Here is a 15,406-nt window from a genome sequence, read left to right as displayed (position 1 = left end):
AATTAAAAGGGGAGGCCTAAGTACCTCACAGGGTCTGGAAGAGATACGGAGAGAGGGAGAGAGAGAGAGAGAGAGAGAGAGAGAGAGAGAGAGAGAGAGAGAGAGAGAGAGAGAGAGAGAGAGAGAGAGAGAGAGAGAGACAGACAGACAGACACACAGAGAGAGACAGACAGACAGACAGACAGACAGACAAAGAGAGAGAGAGAGACAGAGAGAGAGACAGATAGAGAGAGACAGAGAGAGAGACAGAGACAGAGAAAGACAGAAACAGAGACACAAGACCCCCTCATACCAATATCCCATTTAAGGACACACTCACAGTGACCTAATTTCTTCCCTCACTCCTCAATTACCCCAGCACTGAGGACCAGTGGAAGAACATAGACCTGAGTTCAAACATCTAAGAAAGCACTGGAAAAACTTGATGCCATGTGTTCATGGGCTATATCAGGTCCGTCATGGACGTAGAGAGGAAAAGTATTCCAGACCTGACCAGGCTCATGACAAGCAGCACAGAGGAGAATCCTAGGGAGTGGAATGGCATCATCACTGCTTGCATTTTCCTCGGCAGGCCACGCGAAGGTCTATGACATAGAGTCCACGAAAGGACCTTCAGATATTGGCCTGTCAGGAAGGTCACGACAACAACAGTGGGTCCAGCAGTTGAAAGGAAAAGGAGATGGGATACACAACAGTGAAAATTCATGATAGAAACCAGGCGCCAATGAGGAACCACTGTACTAATAGCTTCTCAGGGGCTAAGATGTGGAGACTGAGGTTCCAAGCCGTCTCCAGAAGAAAAGTTCCTGACCCTCAAAGGTCAAAAGTAGAAGAGTGGCTGGAGTGATAGAGTACCAGCCTGGAGCCAAGAAGCTCAAGGACAGTACCCAGAACCAGAATGTAAGCCTCACAACTGGCACCAGGAAAGAACACAAACATTAACCATTTTATATCTGTCTTCCAAGCTCCATTGGAGGCATAAATAGGAGCATCCCAGTCCAGAGGTCAGTGTGGATGAGGGGACAGGAAGGGACAGGTGTCAAGGAATATCATAGGGCCTGGAAATGACATCACCTTTCCAAGCTGAAATACAGTGTCCCCTAACCCACTGCTGATAGCCACACACTTGGACGAAATCAAATTTTCCTAACTCCATCAGACAGACAGGATTCAGCCAGGCCTCAATCTCAGGGCCCTGTGAGGACGGTCTTGTGGTTGTAGACTGAGAGACTCTGTCAGTGGCCAGAACATACTGGGCTGAGCCTCAGTGCTTTTCTGTTTGCAGCTTGGGACATGGAGTTTAGCCCTGAGGCCTGTCCACCGGGCATCCCATAGAATCTTACATGACTCCACTCCTTACCATTGTCCTGTTCTATCTCTTTGAAGTCACCAGCTTAGTACACTGGAAATTGTGGTTAAAGGGATACAGGACTGGGCACCAGGAGGCACAGAGCCCATCTGTATCTCCTCTAAGGTGGTGTGGCTGCTGCACCCAGGGCTACCTGGGGAGAGTAGTATTGAACAGTGGCTGAAACTCTGAATGGATGAGGTCATGCTCAGGACTAGCAAGTGGTGAGAAAAGGGGTCATCTGGGGAGGGTGTGTCAGAAGGAAGGGCTCAACTGAAGGGCCCTGCACAGATGACCTCACTTCCTTCACAGTGGAACTTAGAACCTTGGTATCCCGGCACCCACAGTCAACACAAGCCCCCAACTGCTCACTTGTGTGGCTAGCAGACGTTCAGATGTTTGCCCGATTTTTCTCAAATGGGAGAGGCTCCGGCCTCATGGAAGAGTGCAGAGGGTGTCTGGCACAAGTGTGTCCAAACAAGGCCAGTCCTGGCAGAGAAAACTTCTGGGTCATTGTAACCCACAAGTGACAATGGAGGCCGAGGCCAGTAAGTGGCTGGAAAGCCCACCACATCTAAGTCTCCAGTCATTACCAGGGATAGCTGAAGGCAGAGTGAGAGACCCTCGGCCCACAGGATTCTCAATGGAGAAAAGGCTTGTCCCTTTCCATTGCACATAGGTTGAAGCCCCTCCGGGTCTGGACATGTTTGTAGGGAGAAAGCACAAATAAGCCGCACTGTTGCAAGCCGGATAAAACACAGGAAGAGACAGCCAGTAACTGTGCAATTCCTCCACAGGTTCAGTAGAGGTGAGGCCTTCAAGGACTCCTCTACACAGGATGAAATCCTGCCTTTCTCCAGCCAGGATGGCATGCCACAGAACAAACTCAGAAAGTGAGTGGACTTTGCTCTCAAAGGAGGGCATCTGTGTGCACAGTGGAGCCAGGTTTGAGTGTAGCGTGGTGGGCGAGCTCAGGATCCCAGAGATCTTGACGTCCTCACCACAGGGTTGAAGTGTGGCATATGTATGCAGGAGGAGGCTGACCCATGACCGACAGTGCTGTTGGGAGAGCTGAGCCCTGTGCCAACCCATCCTCTCCACAGCCCCTGATGCCCAGCCTTGCCTGTCCTCACCATGGCCTCGCAAACAGGATTAGAGCATTGATGTCATGTTTTAGGACTTCTGCTGACCCTAGGAAGGCTGGCAGAGTAGAAGGCCTGGCTGGGTCACCAAGAGAACAGTGAGGTGGGGAGATAGCCCACGTGTGGCTCTTGGAACGGAGGCAGCAGAGTCACCAGTGGATGTGCACCAGCAGCCAGTTCATGCCAGGCATACAACAGACCCCACGGAGACTCCATGCAGTGGGGAGGGACTAGAGAGCTGCAGGAGTATGGGGAGCTCCCTGGAGAGGGGAGAGTTGCTCATCCCATGATTGGGTGCTCGCTCCCTGGAATTCCCTTCAATCCTTCCTTGGTTCCTGAGCACTGTCACTACCTCCACCACCAAAGAAGCTTGGCTTGGGGAGATACTGATGTCCATATTTCAAACGAGTGCTGAGAGTGTCTGGGGTAGCCGCTGGCCAGGTTTCTGACTCTGCTGCCCCCCATCTGCCCCTAGTGCCCTCTCTTCTATCCTGGACATGTGGCTGGACGAGTACGGGGAGGACTTCTGCCAGCTTGCACACGTTGCCTGCCTCAAGCAGTTGCTGGCTCACCTGAAGAGGCACATGACTGGAACACACGTGGAGAGCCGTGCACAACGGCTCCTGGATCAGATGGAGGCCCAAGAGCCCAGCCAGACACAGCCTGATGGTGTGGAAACTGGGTGGGAAGGCAGAGGAAAGAGGCGGGATGAATGTGGGCCATCAGAGGGTGGAGAAGGCTCTAATATAGGCCTTGTGCCAGGAAGAAGAAACACACTGGAACATAGAGACTGTGCAGAGAAGTTGAAAATGAGGATGGGTAGAGGGATCCAGGTTGGGAAGTCAAAGGGAAGAGGGTCTTTATTCTCTTTTCAAAGACTCAGGACAAATCCTCCATGGAGAGGGCCTTGTCTTCTCCTGCAGGTCTAGCATTAGCCCAGTGTTTGTCTAAGAGGGCAGCATTGAGCTCCAAGCTCTGGCGTGCAGCCCAATTGTAGGAACATTACCAGGGTTAGACCAACACCCAAAGTCAGCCTTGCCTCTACTGTACCACGAGATGGGAGCAGCAGCATCAGGTGTGGGTGGCAGCCATGTCTTCCCGGGACTCTGAGGCTATGTCACCTGCAGTACCAGCCTCCTTTGCTCTGCTGACTGGGAGCCAGTCTGAAACTTGGCCTCATGGTAGACTCCCAAGGGACCCTGGAATCCATATCCTGGGAACCACCAACCTGGCCCCTGGTCCACAGCTTGGATGGGATCCCTTAATTTATGGAGAATCGAAATAGGACCCGGCATGCTTTCCTCACAGGATCTTCCTGTCCTTCTTCAGGGAGCACAGGGGAGGGACTGAACAAGGAGAAGAATGAGGTCTTAGATTTCCCTCCCCTGTTGGTGGCTGAGCAGCTCACCAGGATGGACTCGGTGAGGCCCTGGGCAGCACGGGGTGGACCGGGCTTCCTTCTCTGCATGGCTGCCTTCTCATCCTTCTCCTTCCCCTAGAGCCCAAGCTTTCATCCAGCCTGAGCTTCACCTTGGCTCAAGCTTCCTAGCAACACTCTTTAAATGCAGACACTAAAGTGTATATGACACCTCTGTGTCCCAGGAGCTATGCGTGGAGAGGTGCAGCCATGAATCGCAGCTCCTCGGCACTTGGCAGGGACCACATGAGCTCAAGCAATTATGAGGATTCTGGTGTGTGTGCCAGAGCCTAGTGCAGAAAACAGAAAGTGCTACAGAAGCAGCATCTGTGGATATGAACCAAAGGACAGGCATAGGGTGACTTGGGGAGGACAGAAATTCGGCCTAGACCAAGGAGGAAGAGTCACATTGCACAGCAGACACTCAGGTGCCCTCCAGGGTTGCGAAGCGGCATGACATCCCTACAAACCCATGCCCAAGCCTCAGAGACCCCTACACAGCCAGAGTTCTCAGCCCAACTACGGGACTCAATCTGGGGCTGGGCACTATGCTGTGTGCCAGGCAATGAGACACTCCTTCCTTTGCCAGGAGCTGTTCCTGAAGGTGGTGCCCCACCACTGCCTGCATTCTGCCATTTCCCAGAAGGACAGACACGACATGGAGAACTTGGCCCCCACCATCCGGGCCACCTTCACACAGTTTGACCAGGTGTTCTCCTGCGTGCTCACCACCTGCGTAGGGGACCACAGCATGCAGCCCTGCTCCAGGGCTAGGGTGCTAGAGCACTGGATCTCAGTGGCCAAGGTAAGACACAGCTGCTGCCTAGAGACTCTCCCTTCAGGGTCTTATGTTCTGAGGTGTTCCAATGTGCTCAGAGCCCTGTGTGGACTCCAGGCCCTCCTGCCCAGGGCCATCTTGTCTGGACTCCCACATACCACACATGCAATGGTGCTCACTCCTTCCTCACACTCAGGACTCAGGGGCAACTTCACCCAGGCCTGGTCAGCCCTCTCTCCCCTCTGAAGCCCTGTAAGCAGCTCCCCAGAATCCTTGTACTGACCCTGGCTTAGCCCAGCCAGCAAGGCATCAGGTGGCAGCAGTAGCATGCAAGGCTCACACCCCCTTCCCATGCAGGAATGCAGAATCCTCAGGAACTTCTCCTCCCTCCATGCCATCCTCTCTGCTCTGCACAGCAGAGCCATCCAGCGCCTGGACAGCACATGGCAAGAGGTCTCCAGGTGGGTCCTTCTCTCCACAGAAGCTGTGCACACACAGGGACTAGCCAGCTTCACCACCAGCCCCAGAGCCAAGCCTGTATGACCTGGGCTGCTAGCCAGGAAAACAGGGACAGTGCCTGCATTATGCCTGTTCAGGCACCGGCAAATGTTCAGTGCAATGTCTCACTGAAGCTGGACAGAGACCCAGAGGAGCTGTCCAGGATTTCTGTGGTAATTCTACATTTCTGTCCAAAGGAAATCCAAGCACAATTGTCTAATACAACTGGGCTGGACTACAGTGGGACATGAAGAAGAAATTGCTTCCAGCTCCTGGGTCCTTGGGAGCTTCATGCAATCATTTGAAAACCTCCTGTTCAGGCAACTTGCAGGCCTGGCTCTAAAACAAAACCAAGCCTGTCTCCCTTCTCTCTCACTTTCCCATTTGTCACTTCTCTCTGTCCCTCCTACAGAGACAGCATGCAGATATACCAGAAACTGTCAGAGATCATTTCTCCTTCGTGCTCTTACTTCCGGACCAAAGTGCTCCTCTTTCAGGTAGAGAGAAAGGGGTCAGAAAGAACAGGGCTAAGAAGGCAAAAGTGGGATCCAGTTCCAAAAAGAAATGCTTTCCCGTTTTTTTTTTCTCTCCATTCTGGATCTTGAACTCAGGGCATGGCTGTTGTCCACCGTTTTTAATACTCAGTGCTCTTCATTTTCAGTCCCAAGCCCACTCCACGTTTGGAGTTGATTGTAATTCACAGACTCAGTGACTGTGGATTGAACTGGGATCCCCCGATCTCAGGCTCTTGAGTGCCTGGTATGTAAGTCAGCTGCACTGCTCAGGAGTGAGTTGCTCTGCCATGGGATATTTCAGAGCTGTCCTTAGAGCCAAACAGACATAGCACACACTTGGTTTGGATCTTAACATTCAGAGCCAGGATGTCTACCTGAAGGAACTGGGTCTCTCTGTTCTCCCTAGAGCAGATGCTGCTCACCGCCATACAAACACAGAGAAGGACTAGACAGGGGAACTGAAGGTGGCTGGGGGTTTTCTTGACAAGGGAGGCCAGGCACTGCTCACTCAGCCCTGAAATCTCAGCTGGACATGACTGCGAGCCCTAACCTCGACACTCAACCATGAAACCCCGCAAGTGAACTAGTCGCTCCGATAGAGACACCCACACAAATCAAGAAAGGAAAAGATGTATCTACCTCTACATTCCAACATACTGAGCTCCTTCACACACGACTCCAGAAGCCTCAGTGGGAAGGGCTACAGACTGCACTCCTCAATGCCTTGACCCGCTTGTCCACTACAGTATATCTGGGGAACTCCCCACCCAGATGCATAGAGAAAGATTTCTGCCAGGACACAGAGACATAGGGAAGAGCTTTGTGGGAAAGAAACTTTCTCATGATTCAGAGCCCCTCCCCTAGGTGAGGAAATCCAGAAATTTTTTTTTAGGAAGTTAGCTGAAAGTCCATAATCCTCTCCCTCCTGGACTATTCTACCCTCCAGCCCATGACAATTATGGGAGCACTCACTGACTGCACCCTGCTCACAGAGTTAGAGTGTCTCTTCTATGATTGCCTACAGTGAAGTGGACAGGCCACCATCCCTTCCTATTCCTCGGTCCTCTCCTCTCACCTATGAAGAGTGAGGAATTTGGATGATTGATGAGACAATGAGGAGAAAGAAATTTCCAGGAGTCCAGAGAAGGCATTGGCACAGAGACTCAGGGCAGCACCAACAGTGGGAGAAACCACTGGATCCCATAGTGCCCAGAGGAAAGTTATGTATTTACAGACTTTGCGGATGAGGAAGCAGGCAGAGAGAGGCCAGTTCACAGCATGGCATCCCTCAGATCTGCTGAGGCAGAGACTTAACCAGAACAGAGCAGCAGGTGGCACTAGCTTTGGCACCATCCATGCTCAGGTCAGGGACAAAGGTTCAGTGGACACATGTCTCAGGAGTTCTGCTCTCCATTGTGACAGGAGCCTGGTGACTTTGCCCCCAAGGAGAAGAAGGCCAAGAGAGGCCAGAGGCAGGCTGAGGACATGGTGAGTGACTGTGTCCTGAACGCACCAAGAGTGCCTGTAAGAGAAGAGAAGAGAGGTCTGCTTGCTCATCTTACCTCTTGTTCCCCTGCCTGAAATAACTCCATACACATGGGATTTGATTCTTATAATCCCTTGTCCTGAGTGGCTGCCAGAGACAAAGGAGGAGGAGAAGCCAGAGCATGGCAAAGCGTGTGTGGCAGGTGGCCTTCAGAGGCTCCTTAACTTGGGGAGGTGTCAATGCCACCCTTATACTGTTTATTATCCCAAGTGCAGAGAAGGGGCTCTAACAGATTGGCCAGAACAGGTGACTCTGATAAGAAAGGCCCTGTGAGGATGGAGGCTGTCTGGGGAGGCCTGCAATGGGGTCCTAGGCCATGGCACATCAACCCATGCAATTCCACAGGTTCACATCAAGGGCACCGTGCCCTACCTGAAAACTTTCCTGGGAGACTTCCAAATGATCGACACGGCCTTTAGGGACTTCCTGGATGTGAGTAGTCTGGGCATCACTGAGCTGCTGCGGTTGGGACAGAAAGTCTCCTGCTTTGTGCTGAGTTCTGGCACAGTGAAGAGTTTCTTAAGATAACACTGCATCCATCTTAAGAAGGGACATCCAGAGCTGCTGGGATAGGGAGCTAGGGCACATAGCACAACTGGGACTCAAGTCCCTCTGGGCACAGTGGGCAGTTGGGATCAGTGGAAAACAAAGGACAGGCCAAGCAAGCACCAGTGAGTCCGGCTCAGCTGAGCCCTCAGTCACCCCATGTCCTCAGAAGGTTTGGACAAGATGATCCCAGAACCTCTTTGGAGATGTGTCCAGGTCCCATCTAGGACTTGGTTCACAGGCACATGTAGATGCCCTTGGTCCCATGGAAGAGGACCAGCCCCTGACAGGGAGGACTGAAGGGAGGAAGGGTGGGGTTCTCCTCACACTGTTCTCTGCCTTCTAGGAGGGAGTCATCCATTTTCAGAAATTGAGAAAGGTGAGTTTCAGGTGCCCTCCTGGCTGGATGGGGACCAGCAGCAGAGTCAGCTGCAGTCACCATGACCGGTAGGGAAATTTGGTTCAGAGTGCAGATCTTTCCTGACGACAGGGTGGGGATGTGAAGTGGGAGAGGAGAGCTTCCTGTGAATGAGTGTGGACACAGTTGTGAGAGCCACAGCACCCTGATGCACTGAGGCTTCCCAGAGCAAAGCCTGGTGAATGCTCTTCCCCTGGGCATCACAGCACAGCCCTCCACTCACTCATGCTCTCCCTGGCCAGGAATATGCAATCATGGAGCAACTGAAGCAGCTACAGGCAAGCTGCAGCTATGAACACATCACCCCAGACGAGATGTTTCTAGGCTGGTTCAGAGACCTGGAGCGGCTCAGCGAGGAGGCCAGGTGAGCTGGGAGGCACTAGCACAGGGAGAGTCGCCTGTCACTGGGATGTGGTGCCAGCCTGAGTGTCACATGTCTGGACTTGAGGACTTACACTCCCTAGGGCCAGTGACCAGGTGGGTGGCAGGCTCAGAACTGAAGCAGAATCTGGGAGGTCCCATGCTTCAACTTGGTCAGCTCACCTCACACCCCTTGCCGAGTTATGACCTGTCATGTACACTGGAGCCTCCGGGACAGAATGACACTGCAAGCCCTCCGACCAAGAAGCGCTTCAGCATCTGGAAGGCCTGGAAGAAGTAAGGACCTGGCCACTGATGGGCAAGAACCAGGGAAGATGATGGGATGGGTGTGGGAATGAGACAGGCTGTGGATGAGACATTTCCATTGAGAAGCCAAGTCTGGCACTCAGTTCTCTGGGGTGTCTGCCCCTCTGCTTACACTGAGTTCTGTCTCTGTGATTCATCCATCACATAAAGGAATGGGAAAATGTTAACTGACCCAGATCATGGAGTGGAGATTCAGGTCCCCAGTGTTTGAGGTCGAGGGTCTTGTGTGTGTCCTGAGAGAAGTTCCTTCAGTAAGCTGACCCCTCTCTAAAGCCACCAGACCCAGAGTGCTGCAATTAGTACCAGTGGCGGCTCCCAGTTGAAGTGGATGGACCAGGACAAGAGTGGCCCTGAGATGAGCAGCACAAACACCACTGCAGTGCAGTCAGACAGCAATGTGCAGTCAGCTCCCTCCTCCAGCTCCTACCCAGAGCTCATCACGAGCATCTCACAAACATCCTCAGGAGACCCGAAAAAGGTGACTTCCTGTCTTGCCCATAGTCCTGCTTTCCAGTGCCTGAGAGGAAAGCCCTAGACCTGGATGGAAACCTGGACTTCTCCTGATGTTGCTGTCATCCACAGGTCCAGGGATCCTCCTCCTGGTCCACTGGGGTGACCAGCTTGGCCTCTGCCAGCCAATCCTCACCCACAGACACCAGCACAATGGACACCAATTCAGCCAACACTCACAGCGGCACCTCAGGGCAGAGTAGTGACAGCTCATCCGCGCCTCCCCATCTCAGGCTGGGAGACTCGTGTGTCATCAGGGTGGTGCTGCCTGTGGAAAACAGACGTCTATGCAGAAGCATTGAGGTGAGTTGGGCGGCTGCATTTCCTTCTGCTCTTCTGACCTAAAAAAGAGGGAGGGAAAATTATGCCCAGTCTCCAGGCAAGAATAGATCCTCAGGCAGGGTCAGTGAGGAGTCCCGAGAGGAAGCATGCGGACACAGATTGGGGAAATCCTAGGCTCTGGAGGGCATAGTTTAGATACTTCACTTTCCCCAGGAAACAACCTAAAGGCTGGTGTTTGATCACAAGATTAGTAGTGAATGAACACGATTGCCAGTTGAGACTGTTTACTGTCTCACAGACAATCCTCGCACATTACTTAGCAGGCTCTTCTGACAATCACATCTGGGTTGGAGGACAGCGAGACATAGGGATCCTATGTTCTGGGAAGATGAGGAATGTCTAAGGCAGGGTGCTGCAGATGATGGAGCTAAAAGATCTGCTCACAAGTAAACTCCTCACAGGAGAGAGAGATGTCTGCTCTTCTAGCTACTCAACTGGGCAGATGACATTCAGAGCCCCTCCTTCCTCATGCTGGGTCTGGTGTCTGCATCTGGTTCAGTCCTCTCACCAACAGGAAGGAGAATGGGTGTCATGAGCAGTCATCTGGGGAGGCAACGACTTCCTCTCTCCTGGACTCTCAGTGTTAGGGGAGTTGATCAAGGCTCCACGGGGTGTCGTTCATCACTGCATCCTCCAACTCACCCCAGACCTGGCTAGGAGCAGGCACTGGGCACTTGGCTGGCTCCTCCCTTGCCTGGGGTTTCTGGAGTTTATTGTGTATTCCACTAAATCTCAGGGGCCCAAAATTGGAAAGCAGATCCAGGAAGAACTGGTAAACTCTACTAAGAATACTAAATAACCAACTTCAATGCATGGACTCCTCTTCAGGAAGGAAGGGTTAAAACACACCCATGACACCCCATGGCATTTCTCATGTTTAACACTAACATGGTTCCACAGAAGTCCTGGATACTGACTTCAGGGAGGGACCCCTGGTACCCAGTTCTCAGGGCCTGTTTCCTGATCCAACCCAGGTGACCAACCAGGAGAAGACCCGAGATGTCATCGTGAAAGCTATGAAGAAATTCCAGGTGCGTGGATACAAGCCAGAAGACTTAGAGCTGGTGCAGATCATCACACAGGATCAAAGTGAGTCCTAAAACAATAGCTAGGACAGGCAAATAAGTAAGTTTTCAGGGGCCCAGGAGTTTGGACCAGTGGTAGAGAGCCGTCTAGAATGCAAGAACACCAGAGTTCGATTCCTTGGAAATATATGCATAGGCAAAACAAAAAAAAAAGAAAAAAAGCCAGAAGTGGTGCTGTTAGAACTCTAGCCTTCAGAAAGCCCCAAGGCAGTACTCAGGCCCTGACTTCAGCCCCAAGGTCTAGCAAAAAAAGAAGAAGTTTGGCAGGAGAGAGTGTCCTCACCCACCAACCCCTCCATCAGGGTATGGCAGCATAAGGGCAGCCTTAGACACCAGGCCCAAGCCAGCCCTGGTTGCTGCACAGCTATTGCCCTCATGGACATGCTTGTTCTTGCCCTGTCTGAGGAGGAAGTAGCCAGTGCAGAGACCATCCGTGAGGACTGGAGACAATACAGCTCATAGGACAGAATGGCTGGCTTGCTCACCAGAACGGACTTTGTCATTCTCCAATGTAAACACATGGCTTCAGAAAATACCTGACACTTGAGTGTCACTCAGTTGTAACGTGTGTGCCGAGAATTCCTGAGACCCTTGCATTGTTCCCACACCATTAAAACTATGCCTCCAAACATTACTCACCCTATATCATGGACTAATGCAAGCCCTGAAAGAGCTATTGAGAACTCATGGGCAACTTCCCAATATTCTCTACCTATGTGTTTTTCTTCCAAATGAGTTAGAAGCCAGGTGCCTAGGACTCAGCCTACAAACCCAGTTCATTAGGAGGCTCACCTGAGGCTCTAGGTTGGAGGTCAGCCTGGGTTAGAAGTCTCTGATTCTCTTTCTTCTATCAACCACAGTAAAAGCAGGAAAAATCATATGGCGCCAGTGGCACAACACTTATCTTGAACAAACAGGTCAGGGGGCGAACTGAGTCACTGAGTTAGATAAGTGAGCCAAAAGTTGACTTACTCATAAAAGATATTAGTTGAAAAGGTAGACAAAAGTTTAGGTAGATGAGACAGAGAGACAGGGATAGGGACAGGCTGGGAATTTGGCTTAGTGGTGGAGTCGTTGTCTAGCATGCACTAAGACCCGGGTTTGATTCCTCAGTACCACATATACATAGAAAAAAGCCAGAAATGATGCTGAGGCTCAAGTGATAGAGCTCTAGCCTTGAGAAAGCCCAAGGACAGTGGTCAGGCCCTGAGTTCAAGGACCCGGACCGGCAAGAAAAAAGAGACAGAGACAGACTCACAGATGGTAAGAGGAGTCAGACTCATGTAAGACTCATGTATACCTGGAACACAAATGGTAATGAGCCACAGTGGTGTTGCTGTCTTGTCTTTGCAATGAGGTGCAGAATCTGTCCAGTTCTTTGTGGAGTTGACCAGCATTGATGACAGATTACAAGTTCCATGCAGGATGTGTTCTGAATTCCTTCCTACCTCTGGGACCATTCCCACTATGCTGGCAGCATGGGGTTTTCCCTCTCACAGCATGGGGTTTTCCTCTCACAAAGAGTGCAGGACAGAGGAGCCTGGGGAGAAATTAAAGGCCAAAGGCAGGACTTACAGTCTACTTGGGGCACATGGTCTTAGAGGACCCTGGAACTCACTGCAAGAAGCCTGAATTAGGCCTTGCTTTTTGTGGTCCTGAGGGTCCATGTTTGTAGGACAATCTTAGGAGAGCTGGTTTGCACACTGCAAAGCCTGTTGTGTCTGTGATGCTGATAAGGCAGCAGTGAGGTCAGAACGGGATTAGCTTGTGCCTCCTTCACCCTGACCTGGCAGGACCTGAAGTCCAAAGTTGTCCTCTGAGAAAGGAGTTTTCCGCAGTTCTTTCTCATGCAGGAATCAGAGATTGGAGGCATTCGGGGTCCTAACCCACAGTTGATCTCTAAGTGCATGGGAATGGCAGTGGTCTCAGCCCCAGGTTGGACAGCTAAGGTTTGTGTCCCTCTTCCACCAGAGCTGAGGATTCCTGATGATGCCAACGTTTTCTATGCCTTGAAGACTATGGACGTCTACCACGTGGTGCTGCGGAAGTACACCTTCCCCCGGAGGACACCTGCCAAGCAGAGATCCAGCTTCAGCCTCTTCCACAGGAAGAGGAGGGGAAGCAAGGCTTAAGGAGAGCTCCACGTGCGCATGCCTCCCTGGGTCCTACTGACCATGATGACTTGAGTGGCCCTGGCCACCCTGCACCTTCTTTTACTCCAGCCCAGGATACCCACACTCCACCTACAAAACCACCCTGCTGTGCCCAGGCTACTTGCATTAGCCAAACTCCCCTCCCCTCCTTGGACTCCCTGAGTGCCTCGGGCACCCTGTGCCATCACAGGACAACTGTACCCACCACACTATCACCTGACATTTTGGACTCTATTACAGGTCATCACCACTTGTGCACTTGGCTCTTCCACTCCCAAAATCGTAGTTCTGTTCTTCAAAGATTCACCAAAGGACAATTCCCCACCCTCAGCCTTTCTAATCTTTGTTAGGCTACACCAAAATCCAAGCCTCTGCCATGAGGCTTGATTGAGACTCATCAAGTGATGGAAACCACACACTGCAGAGCTGTGGTGTGGAGGAAAATGCCTCAGAACTCATTCTTACATACACATGCAGACTCATTGGCCCATTATTCACGTCAAGGTCATGCAAACACCATTTCACAGAGCAGTACCACAGACATTGGAGACCACTGAAGATTGGAAGTTCAAGAAGCATGGGCCCTTGCTCTGTATATGATTTATTTACAATGAATATTTGTGTACATGCCAGAAAGTAAAAATACTAATGGGACTGGAGGGGTTTTTTAGAAAGTTAAGTTAGATTTGAATGTTCACAGTTAATTACAGTTCTTGTTCTCTGCTCTGGTTCTTGTGCTTTTCTTCTTTTATCTCTATGTTACAGAGACAGTCTTCCATCTGACAGGATGGAAGATATTTCTAACAAAATTTAAATACACATCAGACTGTTTAACCAATTTACCATCTATTACTTTGGGGTTTGTTCTGAAAAACACCAGCTCCTGCTCAGTATTTAACTCAGGCAGATGGACTCTGAACAAAGGCTTATCCAATTTCCCTGAAACAGATGCAAATCATCAGTCCAAACTCCTATCCCTGCTTCAGTTTTATCCATGGAGAAATATTCAGATGTAAGAACTGGACTAAAAGTAGGTCCTTCCAAAAATCGCTAAGGGGAAGGAAATGAAGAAAATGAGAGAGAGAGAAAGAGAAAGAGAGAGAGAGAGAGAGAGAGAGAGAGAGAGAGAGAGAGAGAGAGAGAGAGAGAGAGAGAGAGAGAGAGAGAGAGAGAGATAGGCAGACAGAGACAGAGAGAATTATTCTGGGACATATCTCAGAGTTGACCCATTAGAGGAGTAAGGAAGCTCGGATATTTTATGTAATAGCTCATATTCATTATTGTTTAAGGGCTGTCCTGGAGCATTAATGCCTAAGGGACTTCCAGATTGCCCCTTATGTAGGCTGAGCATGCTACTATGGGTAAAAAAAAATGTCCACAGGCAAAGAGTGACAGTAATTGGCAGAAAGAAGGAGCCACTTGTCCATAGGGAAATGACATGAAGAAGACATGTGGAGGGATGGCAACCGTGTTGGTTCACAAATAACTCAATTACAGCATTCCTGTAAGAGGGTGCAAAAGCAGTGACTCTCCATGCAAGGGTCATGTGTGGAGTGAGGCACTAGTTACTCAGTTAAGTTAAAATCAGCTGGATTGAGGCATTATAAAGACTGTATTCCTAGTACCTGGGAGGTGGACTTTGGGAGAATGGTAGCTTGCAGCTATTCTGAGTATGTAGGTTTATGAGACCTCTTCTTTAATACATAGCTGACTGTGGAGACTTCTGCCTATCATCTTAGCACACGAGGCTAAGATGGAGAGGTTTGTGATTCCAGGACACTCTAGGCACATGGTAAGCAGGTTAGGCCCATGGTCCGTTTGCTCTCTGGAATAGTTGTTCAACTCTGCTAGCCTGGAGTTAGCTGGAGATGACATGTATAATGAGTGCTTATGGCTTTGCTCCAATAACAATGTATTTGCAACAATAATAATAAAACAAGGTTGTGGGTAGATTTGGTCTGTAGGCCATTGTTTTTCACTGCTGATCTAGATAGGAGTTTTCTAAGTAGAAGTCCACTCAACACTTCTTTCTTTTCTTTAGTTAAAAACAATTCTTACTTTTATCTGGGTCACTGTATAACTACATACAGCTAAACTCTGATCAATCAAGTGGGAATATTTAGTGACAAATTCTGGAAAAAGATTTAAGAGAGAACAGGCAGGATAGATAAGGCCTTTGCCATCTTCCTATCTGGCTGCCTATAACTCTGATCTGATGGTCGTGATGACGAGGGTGATCACCAATAGGAACGGTAATTAAGAACCCCAAGGGAGGCCACCCCTCTCGTGGCCCTTTCATTCCCTGCAATATGCTCCTCATCTACCCTGAGACAAGCTGGCCAACAGACATCCCAACTGGAGCCAAAAGGAAACAAAAAAAAGAAAGGGAAGGCAAGCAATTTCCTTCCAAGGACTTGTCCC

General features: G+C 50.5%; 3 protein-coding genes and 1 pseudogene across 4 annotated transcripts in view; 2 read left to right on the top strand and 2 right to left on the bottom strand.

Annotated features, from left to right (window-relative positions):
- The window catches only part of LOC150049955 (proteasomal ubiquitin receptor ADRM1 pseudogene), a 166,359-nt pseudogene that overhangs the window by 126,043 nt on the left and 24,910 nt on the right, over positions 1-15,406 (bottom strand).
- LOC150049956 (uncharacterized) overlaps positions 1-15,406 on the bottom strand; it is a 110,682-nt gene that overhangs the window by 75,425 nt on the left and 19,851 nt on the right. Inside the window, exon 3 of the mRNA XM_090353503.1 lies at positions 9,586-9,746. Within this exon, the coding sequence (XP_090209629.1) occupies positions 9,586-9,746 (161 nt within the window). The remainder of the gene's footprint in view (positions 1-9,585; positions 9,747-15,406) is intronic.
- On the top strand, positions 2,988-5,434 carry LOC150049958 (ral guanine nucleotide dissociation stimulator-like). The gene is made up of 4 exons (XM_090353612.1): positions 2,988-3,159; positions 3,820-3,911; positions 4,497-4,712; positions 5,381-5,434. The coding sequence occupies exons 1-4, from the start codon at positions 2,988-2,990 to the stop codon at positions 5,432-5,434; spliced, it is 534 nt and encodes a 177-aa protein (XP_090209738.1).
- Positions 8,163-13,550, top strand: LOC150049957 (ral guanine nucleotide dissociation stimulator-like). Of its 2 annotated transcripts, XR_016538846.1 has the most exons (5): positions 8,163-8,572; positions 8,770-8,865; positions 9,169-9,708; positions 10,722-10,836; positions 12,804-13,550. XR_016538846.1 is itself a non-coding variant. In XM_090353502.1 (3 exons), exons 1-3 carry the CDS (start codon positions 8,391-8,393, stop codon positions 9,428-9,430), a joined length of 540 nt encoding a protein of 179 aa, XP_090209628.1. In that variant the 5' UTR covers positions 8,163-8,390; the 3' UTR covers positions 9,431-9,827. The 2 variants fall into 2 exon arrangements, 1 of the variants encoding a protein (XP_090209628.1); XM_090353502.1 differs by lacking the exons at positions 10,722-10,836; positions 12,804-13,550 and having other exon boundaries at positions 9,169-9,827.

Source organism: Megascapheus bottae, chromosome 19, assembly GCF_031878675.1.
Source record: "Megascapheus bottae isolate mThoBot1 chromosome 19, mThoBot2.hap1, whole genome shotgun sequence".
Lineage (NCBI taxonomy): Eukaryota > Metazoa > Chordata > Mammalia > Rodentia > Geomyidae > Megascapheus > Megascapheus bottae.
This window is presented reverse-complemented; position numbering and strand designations above follow the sequence as displayed.